Raw genomic sequence first — 13,393 nt, forward strand, 5'->3', positions numbered from 1 at the left:
CTGTAGTGGAATTGTTTCCCACATAGAGTATAATCCATTGCTACTAATTCAAAAGTTATTAGAAAATGGTCAGACAGAAGAGGGTTTTGAGGAAAAACTATTAAGTGTTCAGTTTCGATGCCATATGTCGGAACAAGATCAAGAGTGTGATTAAAACAGTGAGTGGGTTTATTTACAGTTTGAGAGAAGCCAACTGAGTCTAATAATGAACAGAATGCATTGTTGAGGCTGTCATTGTCGGCATCTACATGAATATTAAAGTCGCCTACTATGATTATTTTATCTGTACTAAGCACTAAATCAGACAGAAAGTCTGACAATTCACTTAAAAACTCTGAATAAGGAGCAGGTGGACGGTATACAGTAACAAACAGAACAGGCTTTTGAGTTTTCCAGTTTGGGTGTGAGAGACTCAGGGTGAGAATTTCAAATGAGTTATAACTATGTTTAGGTCTAGGGTTGATTAATAGATCATGTGACCCACAACAGTCACCAGATTTTAAAACCTGGCTGCAGGAATTAGTTTGTATTTAGACACAGGAGCATTGTGAGGTCTCTGATGTTGGTGATGAGGTCTGGACCATAATCTGTGTTCTACTTCCCAAGGGTGTTGGTTGCTGTTGAGATCTGGGCTCTGTGCACACTAAACTGGGCAAACAGTTTTTATGGACCTGGCTCTTTATGTGGACTCTTAGATGCCAGCATCATCTCGCTGTAGATGTCAGAGAGTCTGTTACCATCTGTGAGCAAAGTAGAATATACTGCTACAACTTCACCAACTGAAAGGAGAAGGGAAGCACTGTGTCCGAAAAGGTCTCGTATTGATGCAGGCCGCACATGGGAGTCCATTTTGTCTCTTCTGTCCACTTAGCAAAAAACCCAGAGGTGTTTAAGTCCAGCTTGGAGAACAGTTAAATGAATCGGAGTACAAAAAGCAGATGAAAATAGATGAATGAAAATGAAAACATTCAAGTTTTGTTACCACCTGAGGTTAAGAACTGTAGCTCCAACCTTCATCTACAAATTCGTCCTCAGTAAGCTGCTGTGCTTTTGGACATACTGTGACCTTGGTCCTGTGATCACATGAGTCATGTTCTGCATATAAACTCAGTTCTGCTTCTCTCAGCTGAATGTCTGCTTGTTACAGTCACACCTGGCCTCCGAGGCCTGCTACAGAGGGTTCACCCGGGCCAGATCAGAGCCGACTGCCCCCCTGTCTGTCCTCTGGTGTTTTCTCACAGTCTCCTAACATTAGTCACACTCCCTCTTCTTTCTGCACCTGTTCCCTGTTAAACTCTCATGTAGCATTGAGAAAACACAACCAGACTCCTGAGTACTTATGGTTGTTTTCTTCTGTCTATTTCTGCTAAACATCCAGGTCTCTGGAGATGAAATGAAACCCAGGCACAGTCTGGGATTCTGTTTGTTTGGTCTCAGTGGGACTTTTATGATCTTCATAATGATTCATATTCAAATTGCATGTTTTCCTGTGTACTTAGAAAGTGCTGCTGAGGATGAGGAGGATTGAAATGAAAATATACACCCAAATAAACGGAGGAGAGCACTTCTTCTGGTCTTTGTTGTATTAAATCTTACTTTTTGGAAACCTGTTTTAATCAAATGGAGATAAATAGGTTGCTAATCAGCTGACCCTACTGTGTTCAGATCTTTTGATGGGATTACAGAGCTGATGACTGGTGATTCATTTCTGGTAGTAGATGTTGGAGCGGTTGCCTGAAAGCTGAGCCTAAATGTACCAGAAGATTTCATGGTCTTTTATTTACCCTGTTATTTTGGATTTTTTTTTCTCCATTTATGTGAACATCTATGCAGAGTAAATAGAGAAAATGTGGCTGTTTGCACCTCCTTCAGAGCCCCTTTTTAAAATCTGTTTATAGCTGAAAGACTTCTAAATTTAAATTCTAAAATTAACTGGTGTGCTTGACAATCTAAAATGCTTGTACAAGAACATATGTGGCTGTTTGCACCTCCTTCAGAGCCCATTCATTTGTCATTCAGACCCCGTCATTCTTTGAGCTTTAGGTCACATCTAAGATGATAATTCATTGTCGTAACATTGTAGATGAGTCAAAAAAAAACAAGGAAAGGCGTGCTGTGGGCTCTTTAAAGGATAATGTCAGATAACAGAAATGCTTTTGTGTGTTGTGGTGGCTCTCCAGTCCTCCCAGTTCATGTGTTCGCTGACGACAGTGACTCTCAGTAAATGGTGAAAATGGATTTAAAAGAAGCCACAGCTACTAGAAGATTCACTCTAAATCATTCTTGTGCTCTCCAGCTATAACAGTTAAAGGTCATATATGTGTATATCTGGCCCTCAAATTGACTATAATCGATCATGTGAAATCAGTATGGAGGCTTCAGTGAAATATCTAATGGGAGTGAGGCCCTGTGACATTCGATCAGTGTGTTGATGATGAAAGTGAGGACAGATTTCTGTCGGCTGCAGGCTCGTGATGAAGAGTTGGGAGATTTAAAAATAAATAAAAAAACCCTCCAAAGCAAGTCCTTTGAACAGCCTGTGCATCAGTGCCACACTGACTGCAGGTTTGGTGCAACACTGCCATCTGCTGATGGATAACACCTGATGTAGTCTACACTGACTGACCAGAAAACTAGAAACACCTGCAGGGGGTGAAGAGTGTGATGGAACTTTGGGATGAATCATTGTGAAGCATGTTTGTTATTGTTGAGTCTGATTTATTTGAACTGTGTTTACATGCATGTAGGCACATTAGAAATTCCTAAAAGCCACTTTTATCGTTAGTTTTATAATAATAAAATGGTGTGATGTCCACCACCTGCTCAGCAGCAAACAGCAGACACACTGTTGGAGACTAGCTGGTAAACACAGTGGAGCAGATAACAGCTTAAGATCCATATATTCTGGCAGGAGGAGGTGGAGGCACAGAACAATGGACACCAACATGACTTCGGTAGGGTGACCATGTGGATCTCTTGGCTGTAGAAGTAGGCAGCTGTTGCTAACACGTTAGCCACAACTACTTTATGAGATGATTATTGTCAGGGTTAGTTACAGCTTCTTCTGCTCCGCCCGAGTGGCAAAAATTATTATTGTTTTGTGGTTAATGCTGTTGCCTCATAGCAAGAAGGTTCTGGGTTTGACAAGTCTTTTCAAAAACATTGAATTCATAATACATGCGAAACTATCTTTGACCTTCTATTTTGAACTGAATTTATTTCCTTTATAGTCTCCATAACTTCTTTCTCTTGCTTTTTGTCTACTAATAAAACGTTTCCAGTACATCAACCAGCATTTCTTATTTTTAATGAATGATTTTGATGTGTTCACGTTCTCGTTCGCCCCCTCAGCCCAGTGACTTCCTGAGGATCTACAACCTGCGAGCGATCCCAGGATCCAGTAAGGTGCCCGGTCTCACCAGCAGCCAGTCAGTGGAAGTGGATCATCTGGCTTTTCACCTGCATGGAGGGACAGCATATGGCAGAGGGATCCGGATTCTTCCAGAGAACAGCCCCGATGTGCAGGAGCTAGAGAGGTGTGGCACACAGACGAGGGACACACAATACTCAGGCTAAAAATAAAGTCATTACAGGAAACCTACCTCTCGCTGCACACTGACCTCTGGGTCTGGTAGTGCAGCATAATAAGAGCAGAAAAGACCAAGGCAGTGTTAGTGTAGAGAGATGTGTGAATTGGATTTTGACAGGATACATAATGGATTCATTTAGCAAAGATCAGTCATAGTTTGTTCCAAAATTCAAACCTCATGTCTGTAATTCATTTTGTTCCATCCACCCATTTTTGAAGATTATAGCTTTTAATTTGAAAGGTTAAAAGTTTTGAGCATTGGGTTTAAAGAGTGCACTGAACAATGTGGTGTATATCAGATAATCAATGGTTCAGTCCATTTTTTAAATGTAGACTTGATTAAGTTCACTGGAACAACTTGAGCTTAATTCCCAGGATTTGTGTGTTTATGTACAAGTCTGTTTCTTGTTGTCTGTTGTTTATGTATCTGTAGAGTCTTTGAGGGCTTCACAGAGGATGACGACGACGAACTGAGTGACTCAGACTTGCTGGATGTCTGGAGCACTCCACCAGAGTCTCCAGGTAGGAAACTGAGGTCAAACTTTATGCATCCTGACCAGTCAGCAGCTGCAGGAAGATGCTGCTCCTGCTCCAACTGATCAGCTGATTAAGCTTCTTTCAGTGAGTTTTGTGGCGACTCGACGCATGTTGCTGCTAACCAGTTGGTCCAGACTGAAATATCTGAACTATTAGATGGATCAGATTTGCTACTAATGTTCGTGTGCCCACATGTTTTCTCCTCATTCTTCAGTCTGGCATGGCCTTCATGTTAACAGTTCGGCAGGTTACTGGTCAGTAGCATTGTCACTGTCACAGACTCATCACGGTGACATTTGCATTTGGTCATAAGCAGTGCTCAGTAGTGCAGTGCAGTATCACGGGGCTGCTGCTATGACAGTACATTTCTTAAGTCTGCTTTGTAGTGTCTGCTCACAGCCGACTGAGAAGGGAAATTTAATTTTTATTGTGCAAATAAGAAAGAAGGAGGGTGGCAGCCGCTTGCCAGTCTTTGATCCAATAAGAAATGTTTTGTTTTGCCAGAGGCAGAAATAGGAATTTCCTGACTGTTTAGACAGACCGTTCTCTTCAGTGATGGATGGAGTGAAGTATGGGTGGGATTGAGCTGCAGGGAGCTGCTTCCATTAGCAGGGCCTTGTAAAAGCCCACGCTTCACTGGAGGCAAAATAAAACATCCAAAGTGCAACTGTGACCTGAATGTTTCTGCACTGACAAACAGCTTCAGCTCAAGAACATGAAAAAACTCTGCTCAAATGTGCAGGACTGCTGTCTGTTGTGTAACTGTGTGGACAAAATAACCAGGGCGTTGTTTCTTTGCAAGAAGCGCATGAATGTTTCAGTATAAAAGCTTAATTCAGGCAGTTTAAACATAGAGAAGCAGGTTTTTTTTAAATAACAGGTTAGCAGGTGAGGAAAGATTATGAAAACTAGATTGAACCCATGATCTACCAGTTGTAATTATACATGACATATATCCCAAAGAAATGAAAGCAGCTCTTTCTCACAAATTCGCCCCTAATTTACTTAATTTACTTTCCCTGTGAAAAGTCCTTGTTTGCATAATGCTTGAACAAGTATTTGCTTTTCATCTGCTGTGAATGTTTCAATTTAAAAGCAGTGATTTAAGAAGGAAACAGACCTGTTGTACTTGAATCACAACTCCTCCACTTTTATTTTCAGCCTTTTTTTCTTTTACACAAATTGCTGTTTAGTATTAAGAAACTGGTCACTGTGACTATGAGCATTATACACAGACACTGGAGGAGATGAGCTGAACTCAGCAGCTTGTTTTAGACCTTCTAACGAAATGTTTCTCTCAGGTGTGTTCACTGTGTGTTCGGTGGCTTGTGCTACTTATCGCAGATCGATTAGTCTGTTTCTGAACACTGGTTCAGGCCTTGATGGTTCCTCTGTCTGTGTTTCAGGTGGTGAAACGGTGCAGTGCGGTACAGGTATGACACACAACACACCACAGCTGCCCAGCAGGTCTGCAACAAATGAAAGTGTATATGAAGCATTTGAAGATCAGTTGTTTTTGTCAGATCAGCTGTCACTGCCTTTCTCTCTCAGTCCTCCCCAACTCTCAGACCTGCACACTCCTCCACAGACTGTGGAGATGAACAAACTGGTGGCAGTTGCTTTCTGTTGTTTCTCAGCAGCTCTGGATTTCCAGAATTCAAAGAGAAATGTTGTAAAGCAGGTCAAAGGCAGACAAGTCAGAAACATTCAGAGAATTTAGTCTTTGTTTGCTCAGACAATTAAAACGTCTGGATCTGTGCAGGGGAGGAAGCTCAAGGTCCTCAGTAGAAAACAGTTCAGTCAAGTCTAATAAAGATCAGACACGAGACGGGAAACAAAAACAGAAGCAGATAAAAAAAATAAAAAAAACGGGAAAAAGAAAGTTACTCAGCACTGTGGATGAGATCAGTTGTTTCTTCATGAAATATAAATATATATGAGTTGACTGTTCCTCAGAGAAGAATGTGCCGACATTAAAAAGTACAACAGTAAGGAAAGTGAAAAACCTTTGCAGACTGGTCGAGTGTAAATGACACATACTGGGCACAGACCAACACTTCTGTATACGTGTGTTCAGAGTAGTCATGTTGATAAATGTCTGAACAGGCAGAGGAGCCAGTTAGTTTATGATCTTAAACTTCTGTGGAGTTGAAGGTGTTCTCTGAAGGTCAGATGAGTTATTAGCACCTCAGGAAATACCACAATATAGTATGGATAAACTTCACTAGAATACAAAGTTGAGTCAGTGAACATAACATTCCCTGGTGTTTTCCTCCGACTGTGTCTTTGGAAGATTTTAAGCCATTTCCTGTAAATCATGTGTAGTTTTACCTCAGTGCAGAACATAATGAAAATATTTCCAAACTGATGGATTTGTGAATATTTGCTTCTTCTCGCTGACGTTGTTTGTGGAAAACATTTTACAAACCCAGTCAGTAGCATGCAAGACTCTGTGAAGGATGTAAAGATCATGAGAGATTTCAGTTTTGTAATTTAACGTTCTGATTGTGGGGCGTCTGCAAAATGGCTGAGGTTATGTTTATTTAATGATGCTGTGCAGATTCTGTAGTCTGCTGTGTGTTCATGTTAGTAGTGGTGCTTTGACTGCTGAAAGTCATTCTGCCCGTGTCTGACTGTCTTATGTGTTCAGAGAGATGCTGCAGTCACGACATACAACCTGTGACACTGTCCAAAGTGAAGCAGTCCGATCCAGGTCGAGTTCACCATGTCAGAGTCCAGCTGAGCTCCTATGAACCCCACATGCTCCACCAGGCTCTGAAACTGTACTGCAGCAAGTGCACATCTCTGTAGGCGCGCGCACACACACACACACACACACACACACACACGACTAATTAAACCTATATTCCTTAGTGGGGATGCAGCACATTTCAGATCCAGTGTAAACAAACAGATTCCCCTGTGGCTGAAGTTTTAGACAAAGGAATCAAGTTGGTGCACGTTGACTCTCACTGAGTTCCTTTTAGATTTGTCAGAGATGTAAATGATGATAAATATGACTTTGAAATTCATTCTACAGCCAAAATGAAACATGAATTTATTAAAGTGGTATTCATTTGAACTATACTTCTGTACTCTAAGATTCAGTTCTTCCTCCTGCTGCTCACATTTGCCACTAGAGGTAAATGTCTCATCAGTGACTTCCTGATTCTGCACTGTGACCTTAGGCAGGACATCCCTGATGATGAGCTGGTGGCAGGTCTGTTCTCTGAGGCGTCCCGAGACTCTGGGGCCTGCACTCCCCCGCCGTGGGCGCTCTCTGGGCAGGTCGATGTCCCCGGAGTCTCCCTGGGATCCTCAAACCGAACTCTGCACATTCACCTGTCTGCCCAGCTGATGTCTGAGGGCAAAACCAAGGAGCTCATCTTCCTCAGGGGTAACAGTCTGATCAGACACTGTTTACGTGCCTTAACGTGGCATTTTTTAAGCAAATAAAAACACTGAAGCTTTGAACAGATTTTAGGGGATTTGATCATGCAAGTTACACAAAAGTGTTTCATCATCTGAAAGGATAAAGGTGACAGAGGTTCTGGTGTCCTGCAGGTTCCACTTTGGAGGAAACGTGTCGACTAGCGGCCAGCTACCAGAACATCGTCCCTGTGAGGTCGTCAGAAGGTCGCCTGGCTCCACTCGACCTGTCAGTGCCGTTCCTGTTCAGGGGCAGGAAGAGATACTATGGGTCAGAGATGAGCCTCACATGCACTGATACAGCACAGTCGGCTTCAGCAGAACATTTGTGAACCTTGACAGTGATGTAACCGGGCCTCCAGTGCACTCTCGTGCTCTGTGATCACACTGTCTGCATGCAGCTCCTTGCTGATGATTGGTCACATACAACAATATTAGCCTCCATTTGCTTCTGACTGAGGGACACTTTGGAGGTGCATTGTTTAAAATTGTCAACAAGCTACCACCACTCTTTGTGATTTCTTGTGCGTGCTTCAGGTGCAAGCGGTGCTCTGAGGCTGTGCTGAGGGAGCCGACTGCTGAAGGAGTCCAGGTGATCGATGAGAAGATCATTGCAGAAGGTGAGTGAGAGTTTTCCTTGTATCTCTGGACTGTCAGAGGAAACAAGTAGCACTAAAATACCAGCGTTGTGTTTTAATCTTGTTCTCCTGCCGCTAAGTGGCCAAGGCGGTGAATTGATGTAGCAGGAGTGCAGAAGGTGTAGGAAGACTATGATTACAGATGGCACTGTGAATGTGAGTGTGCCCAAATGCTGAATGAGAAGACAACAGCCAGTCTCAGGAAGCGTTTCCAACATGGCAGTGTAAAAATCACACACATTTTGAAAATCTGTGACCTGACCACTCCTGATGTGAATTCAGTAGAACACCTTTGGAGTATTTTAAAGAAGTTAGAGCAGCAAACGCCTCCAGCAAAGAGCAGCTGGAAAGAAACATCAGCGACGAGCATCTCTGCACAGGTTTGTATAAGACTGGGATACTCCATGTTCAGGAGGATCCAGTCTGGCATCAGAACTAATGTTGGACATCGAAATATGAAAACAAAAAAGGAATGGAAGCTCCCTGATGGAGGATGGACTGAGATTTGTTGCAGTTCTTTCATTATAGTTAGTCAAATGTTTCTCTTTTTCACGTTAACTGGCTTCTTTGTTTTTGGACTTTGGCTGCAGTCAGTGAGGTCTCAGCCGTGATTTAACACTAGGCCCTGCTCTCAACTTCAACTTCCTCTGTGTTGACATGTTGGGTTTGTTTAAAACCCCTGAAAAGTTTGCTCTTCAACATAATGTTTTGTTTCATTTTCCTTCCTCCTGATTCAGCTCCTGTGAAATAAGACACCTTCTTATCGTCTCTGGTCTTCTGCAGCTCTCGGTGTTCAGCTGCTGAAGTTCGTGCTGCTGATGAAACTCGAGCTGCAGGATGCCACCGACACGCTGGCCGTGTTCCTGTGGAGGGATGCCGTGAGTTTCAGATCACATTTAAAGTCCCGCTCACTCTGGATCAGATGAGATTAGATCACAAGGAAGAGGAAACTCACTTTACTTATTTCTGTCTGACTGGACTTTTACCAGAATCATAGAGGCCTGTGTATTAGGATTATTACTATAATGGCAGTTTGCCTTTAATTTGTCTGCTCTGTGCATGAGAAACCAAACCGTTTTTTTTCCTCTAGGGATTAATAAAGTTTTATTCATTTTAAAAAGGTACCAGCACCAGACTTCTAATGTTTTTATGGAACTTTATAGCTTCAGTTGTGATTCAGAGCAGTAACAGTCAAATAAACGACCATAAAATTAACGGGCATCTATTTTGATTCTTCATAGAAAAATAAACAGTCCTTATTTTAATCTTTTCCATTTCTTTGTTTTTTGTGTGTTTCTTTGTCCTGTTTAAAAGTATATTTTTATGTTTTTCAGTCAGCAAACGGGGATTTTTGAAGAAACTGATTTGAGCTTCAGGAAACTGAAACGGCCCTTTCCTGTATTTTCTGACAGTAAATAGACCAATCAGTTGGGAAGATGATCGGATTAATCAATAATGAAAGTCCTCGTTAGTTGTGATTACACAGTTTTCTCTGTGACAAATGAACCTGAAACAGTTATCTGTTAACTTTTGTGTCTTCCACCAGGAGTTATTTTTTAACGTGTCAGCGGAGGATGTAGCAGCCAATCAGGAGGCCCAGAACAGCGTCCGTCAAACAGTGGAGACCCTGTGTCCACCAGGGGGCAGTACAGGTACGCCTGTCAAACTCACCAGCCCCAGCACTATTAACCCCAACTAGAATATAGATCAAATTCAACAGGTTTGTCAGTTTCAGAGTAAACCTGTTACAAAGCAGTGACGAGACGGACTGAAACTTTAACCTGCTGAGACAAAGAAGATGAAGCCTCCATGTTCTTTAAGGCTGCATCTCACTTCCCTTAATTGCATCTATGTTTCCCTGTGCCTTAGCCACGTCCACATAAGATGTGAGAAGGAAATGTGAGGAATAAGAAATCGTGAAAACACATTTTGTTTGTTTACAGGAAAAAGTTCTCAGTTAACGGTTAGATTCACTGTCGTCATTAATGTATTTGTGATAGCATCTGATTTGACCTACCTCTTATTTCTGTGTGAATAAAATAAAACCAGCAAGGCATCTGAGGGGCAGTGCACCTGCACTCAAGCGGGCACTTGACTTGTACATACCATGAGGGTTTCAGGACAGAGGTGTATTTTACTTGTGTGTTCAGGTGGGCGCCCTTGGCTCGACTTGTGTCTGACAACCTACAGAGGCGAAGACGACGGGGTCCAGAACCAAACCTGTCACCAGATCTGCCACACCACCATCACCAAACTGTCGTGTGCCCAATCTGAGCCCGAGCCCACCTGAACCATCTGCGGGTCCCGGGTCTGTTTCTTTCAAAACTGTTCCTGTTTTTGTCTTGGTTTCTTTTATTGCTATTTATTGTGAAATACAAAATAAATGTAGGTGAAATGCCTGAAATGTTAGTGTATGTTTAAAACTTCTGTTTCCTGTACCATTTAATGACTCTTTCAAAATAAAAGACTAAATCATTTTAATGAGTGATTGTTTTACAGCCAGGGAATGCCTTCTGAAACAGGGAGCCATTACAGCTGTCGGCCAGCTTGATAAGAGTCTGTGACTGAAACCTTTATCAAACCTTCACCACCTCAAACAAACTGATCCTTTTACACAAAACATTCTGCTTGTTGGTAAGGTCCAAACTAGCAGCTCCCAGGACCATCTTTAGCCATGCTAGTGGCTCCGGTGGCGCTAATGTCAGACTAACGTGTCTGAACTAATATTTAGGTCCCTGTCAGGTGAATTGTGATCGCCTGGGGTTTAATGTTTTACCACATATAACACTTGCATCTTGTGTGTAACATTTGCATCTTGTCATTACCGGCCTGTCAGGATGCCAACTTTAGCATTTAGTTTGTCTCACAGAGTCGTTAGTCTTGTTTATCTCATGTTTAAACCAAACCTTTAGTGCACAGTGCTGCATTGTGAAGTGAAATGTCTGTCATTTGATTTTCCCCAACGTAACCTACAGAACAGTACTGGACATCAGAGGTCAGTCAATTCTGCATGGTTAATATGCTGCAGTTAAAACTGATATTTTTCAGGATAAAACAGAGCAGCAGCTGTGAAAGAGGAGAATGCAGCAGTTTTAGCTTCTGATATGTCACAGTGTTGGTGTGTCACTTAAATGTTAACCATCAGCCATCACTTAGTTTACTGTTTTTCATTTCTGTGTCCCTGGTCTGAGCCTCGGCAGTGGTGCCATCTGCTGGTCAACTCGCAGCAGGACACACTTCATCAACACGAACTGATCCTTTACTGACAGGATTTCTTTTCGATACAAGCAAAGGGGGGCACAAATACTGAGTACAAAAATCAGTAATGTATCCCTTTTTGAACACATATTCTTAATGTTCTTATTTGTATGTCTTTGATTTTTGTATACAATGATCAAGGAATAAAAAAAAAACTCCCATATGACTTCTGGTTGCACACATATTCTTAATGCTCTTATTTGTATGTCTTTGATTTTTCTATACAATGATCAAGGAATTAAAAAAAACTCCCATATGACTTCTGGTAAATATTGTATATTTCTCTTTCTCTGCTTTACTTGTTTTCCCATGAACTGCTGTTGGACACTGGAGAAGAGCAACGTCTGTGTCCCACACCAGAGCGAGGCTGTGGTAAAGTTCAAATCACGAGTCAATATCCTGAAGGCCATCAGAGACCACAGCTACCAGTCAACACACACTGGGCCAAAAAGAGACCGAAACACTTCCAGTTTCACTGATGCCACCTGGTTTGCAGAAAATCCTTTTAAAACCTGTAGGTGACAAACAAGCCCCAAACCTGTGACGATGTCTTGTATAGATCTTGAGGATCTAAACTGGCGCAGCAAGGGGGCGCACGTGTAATACCGGACTCTCCGCTAGGTGGCGCACAGTACCTGCAAATATTTATTCACTAAAGTTCCTTCCACTCAACAATTCTTCACTTTGGCTTCCAGTTTCCTGCAAATGCATGCTGGGACGTTTCTACAGTTTAAAAAAAACGATATTCAGTGAGATTCAATAAGAAAATTCTTGCAACAATGTTTCTGTGTTTCTTTTAATATCAAACTGTAGAGTCATACAACAGCTAATACACATGACAATAAAAGAAAACTGAATATTTCAACATCCAGGTTTGTATATGCTGTGTGTATTAGTTGTTGAATGAGCTACAAAAATGCACGTTTTACCAAGTGTCGCGCTTATCAGTGTCACTGAAAATAAATCACTGTTGGTCTGGTGGATGATCTCACACAGATGACAGTTCAGTGTGTTATAGGCTCTATACAGTTAATTATCGGATCAGAGGCTTGACAGACGACTGCCCCCTTACTCCTCCCACTCAGGGATCCTCTCTCAGGCGAAGCTCGGCGTCTTTTCCGGTTGCATCTCTCCCCACCCTGATCTCCGAGCTTTCCGGAGCGGTTGTACCCACAAACATTTCGGAACGGTGGTGGACCTACTTCAGCTGGGATCCAGCTCTCCACCCAGTCTCCACCTTTTCCGCTCTGGTGTTTGGTGTCTTGGTGATGCCTCCAAACCAGAGCCGCTCCAGAACGCACTGGAACCCTACAAGTTCATGTGTTTTATACAACCGAAAGCTGTTATGAAAGCTGTTTGCGCGGAAAATGGAGGAGAGACAACATTTTGTAGCAGTATAAAGTTCATGTTTGTGTCTTGCCAGCTGATCATCGGGAACCAGAGAGATGGATCGATCGTCGTGGATCTCACTGTTTCGTGTCACGGGTTAGACAGAACCACACGATGCGGCTTCAGGTCTTGAAGTTACTCTGTTTGTGGCTGTGCAGAGAGGTCGTGGCGAGTCAGCACCAGTGGCAGAAAACAAAGACAACTTTCAGTCCTCATTATGAATCTACCACCGCTGACAGGAACGCGCAGAGCCGGAGATGGCGCACATTCAGCGTGGAGGATACTAGGGACACCCGCGGTGTAAGGGCACACACCTCATGGCTGGATACTGTAAACAGGTCATCCTCTGATCTGCTGAGGACTTTGGCACCCCGGCGTGCTGTGCGTAAAAACAACGAGCGGTATAAAGCGCCGCAAATCCGACCTGTATCCGAGGAGGGGGCTTTACGCACGGGCGGGAAGAATGTCATTCAGCTGGGGAAAAGTGGATGCAGTGTGGGAGAGGTGCCCGTAAAAATCGACCATGGACGCATCTGCATCTCCGGGAGGACCA

General features: G+C 42.8%; 1 protein-coding gene across 4 annotated transcripts in view; it reads left to right on the top strand.

Annotated features, from left to right (window-relative positions):
• Positions 1-10,656, top strand: part of pot1 (protection of telomeres 1 homolog) — a 45,813-nt gene extending 35,157 nt beyond the window's left edge. For 3 of the 4 annotated variants that reach the window (XM_020593490.1, XM_020593488.1, XM_020593489.1), the window contains exons 11-20: positions 3,352-3,536; positions 4,023-4,111; positions 5,533-5,559; positions 6,777-6,933; positions 7,315-7,523; positions 7,691-7,826; positions 8,093-8,175; positions 8,977-9,071; positions 9,740-9,845; positions 10,344-10,656. In XM_020593490.1, coding sequence (XP_020449146.1) covers positions 3,352-3,536; positions 4,023-4,111; positions 5,533-5,559; positions 6,777-6,933; positions 7,315-7,523; positions 7,691-7,826; positions 8,093-8,175; positions 8,977-9,071; positions 9,740-9,845; positions 10,344-10,483 — 1,227 coding nt within the window. In that variant the 3' untranslated portion in view covers positions 10,484-10,656. Of the gene's footprint in view, positions 1-3,351; positions 3,537-4,022; positions 4,112-5,532; positions 5,560-6,776; positions 6,934-7,314; positions 7,524-7,690; positions 7,827-8,092; positions 8,176-8,930; positions 9,072-9,739; positions 9,846-10,343 lie in introns of those variants that run through there. The other variant, XM_020593491.1, reaches the window with a different exon arrangement.
• Positions 10,657-13,393: the final 2,737 nt, after the last annotated feature.

The sequence above is a fragment of the Monopterus albus genome, unplaced genomic scaffold (assembly GCF_001952655.1).
Source record: "Monopterus albus unplaced genomic scaffold, M_albus_1.0 scaffold19.1, whole genome shotgun sequence".
NCBI classification, from domain to species: Eukaryota; Metazoa; Chordata; class Actinopteri; order Synbranchiformes; family Synbranchidae; genus Monopterus; species Monopterus albus.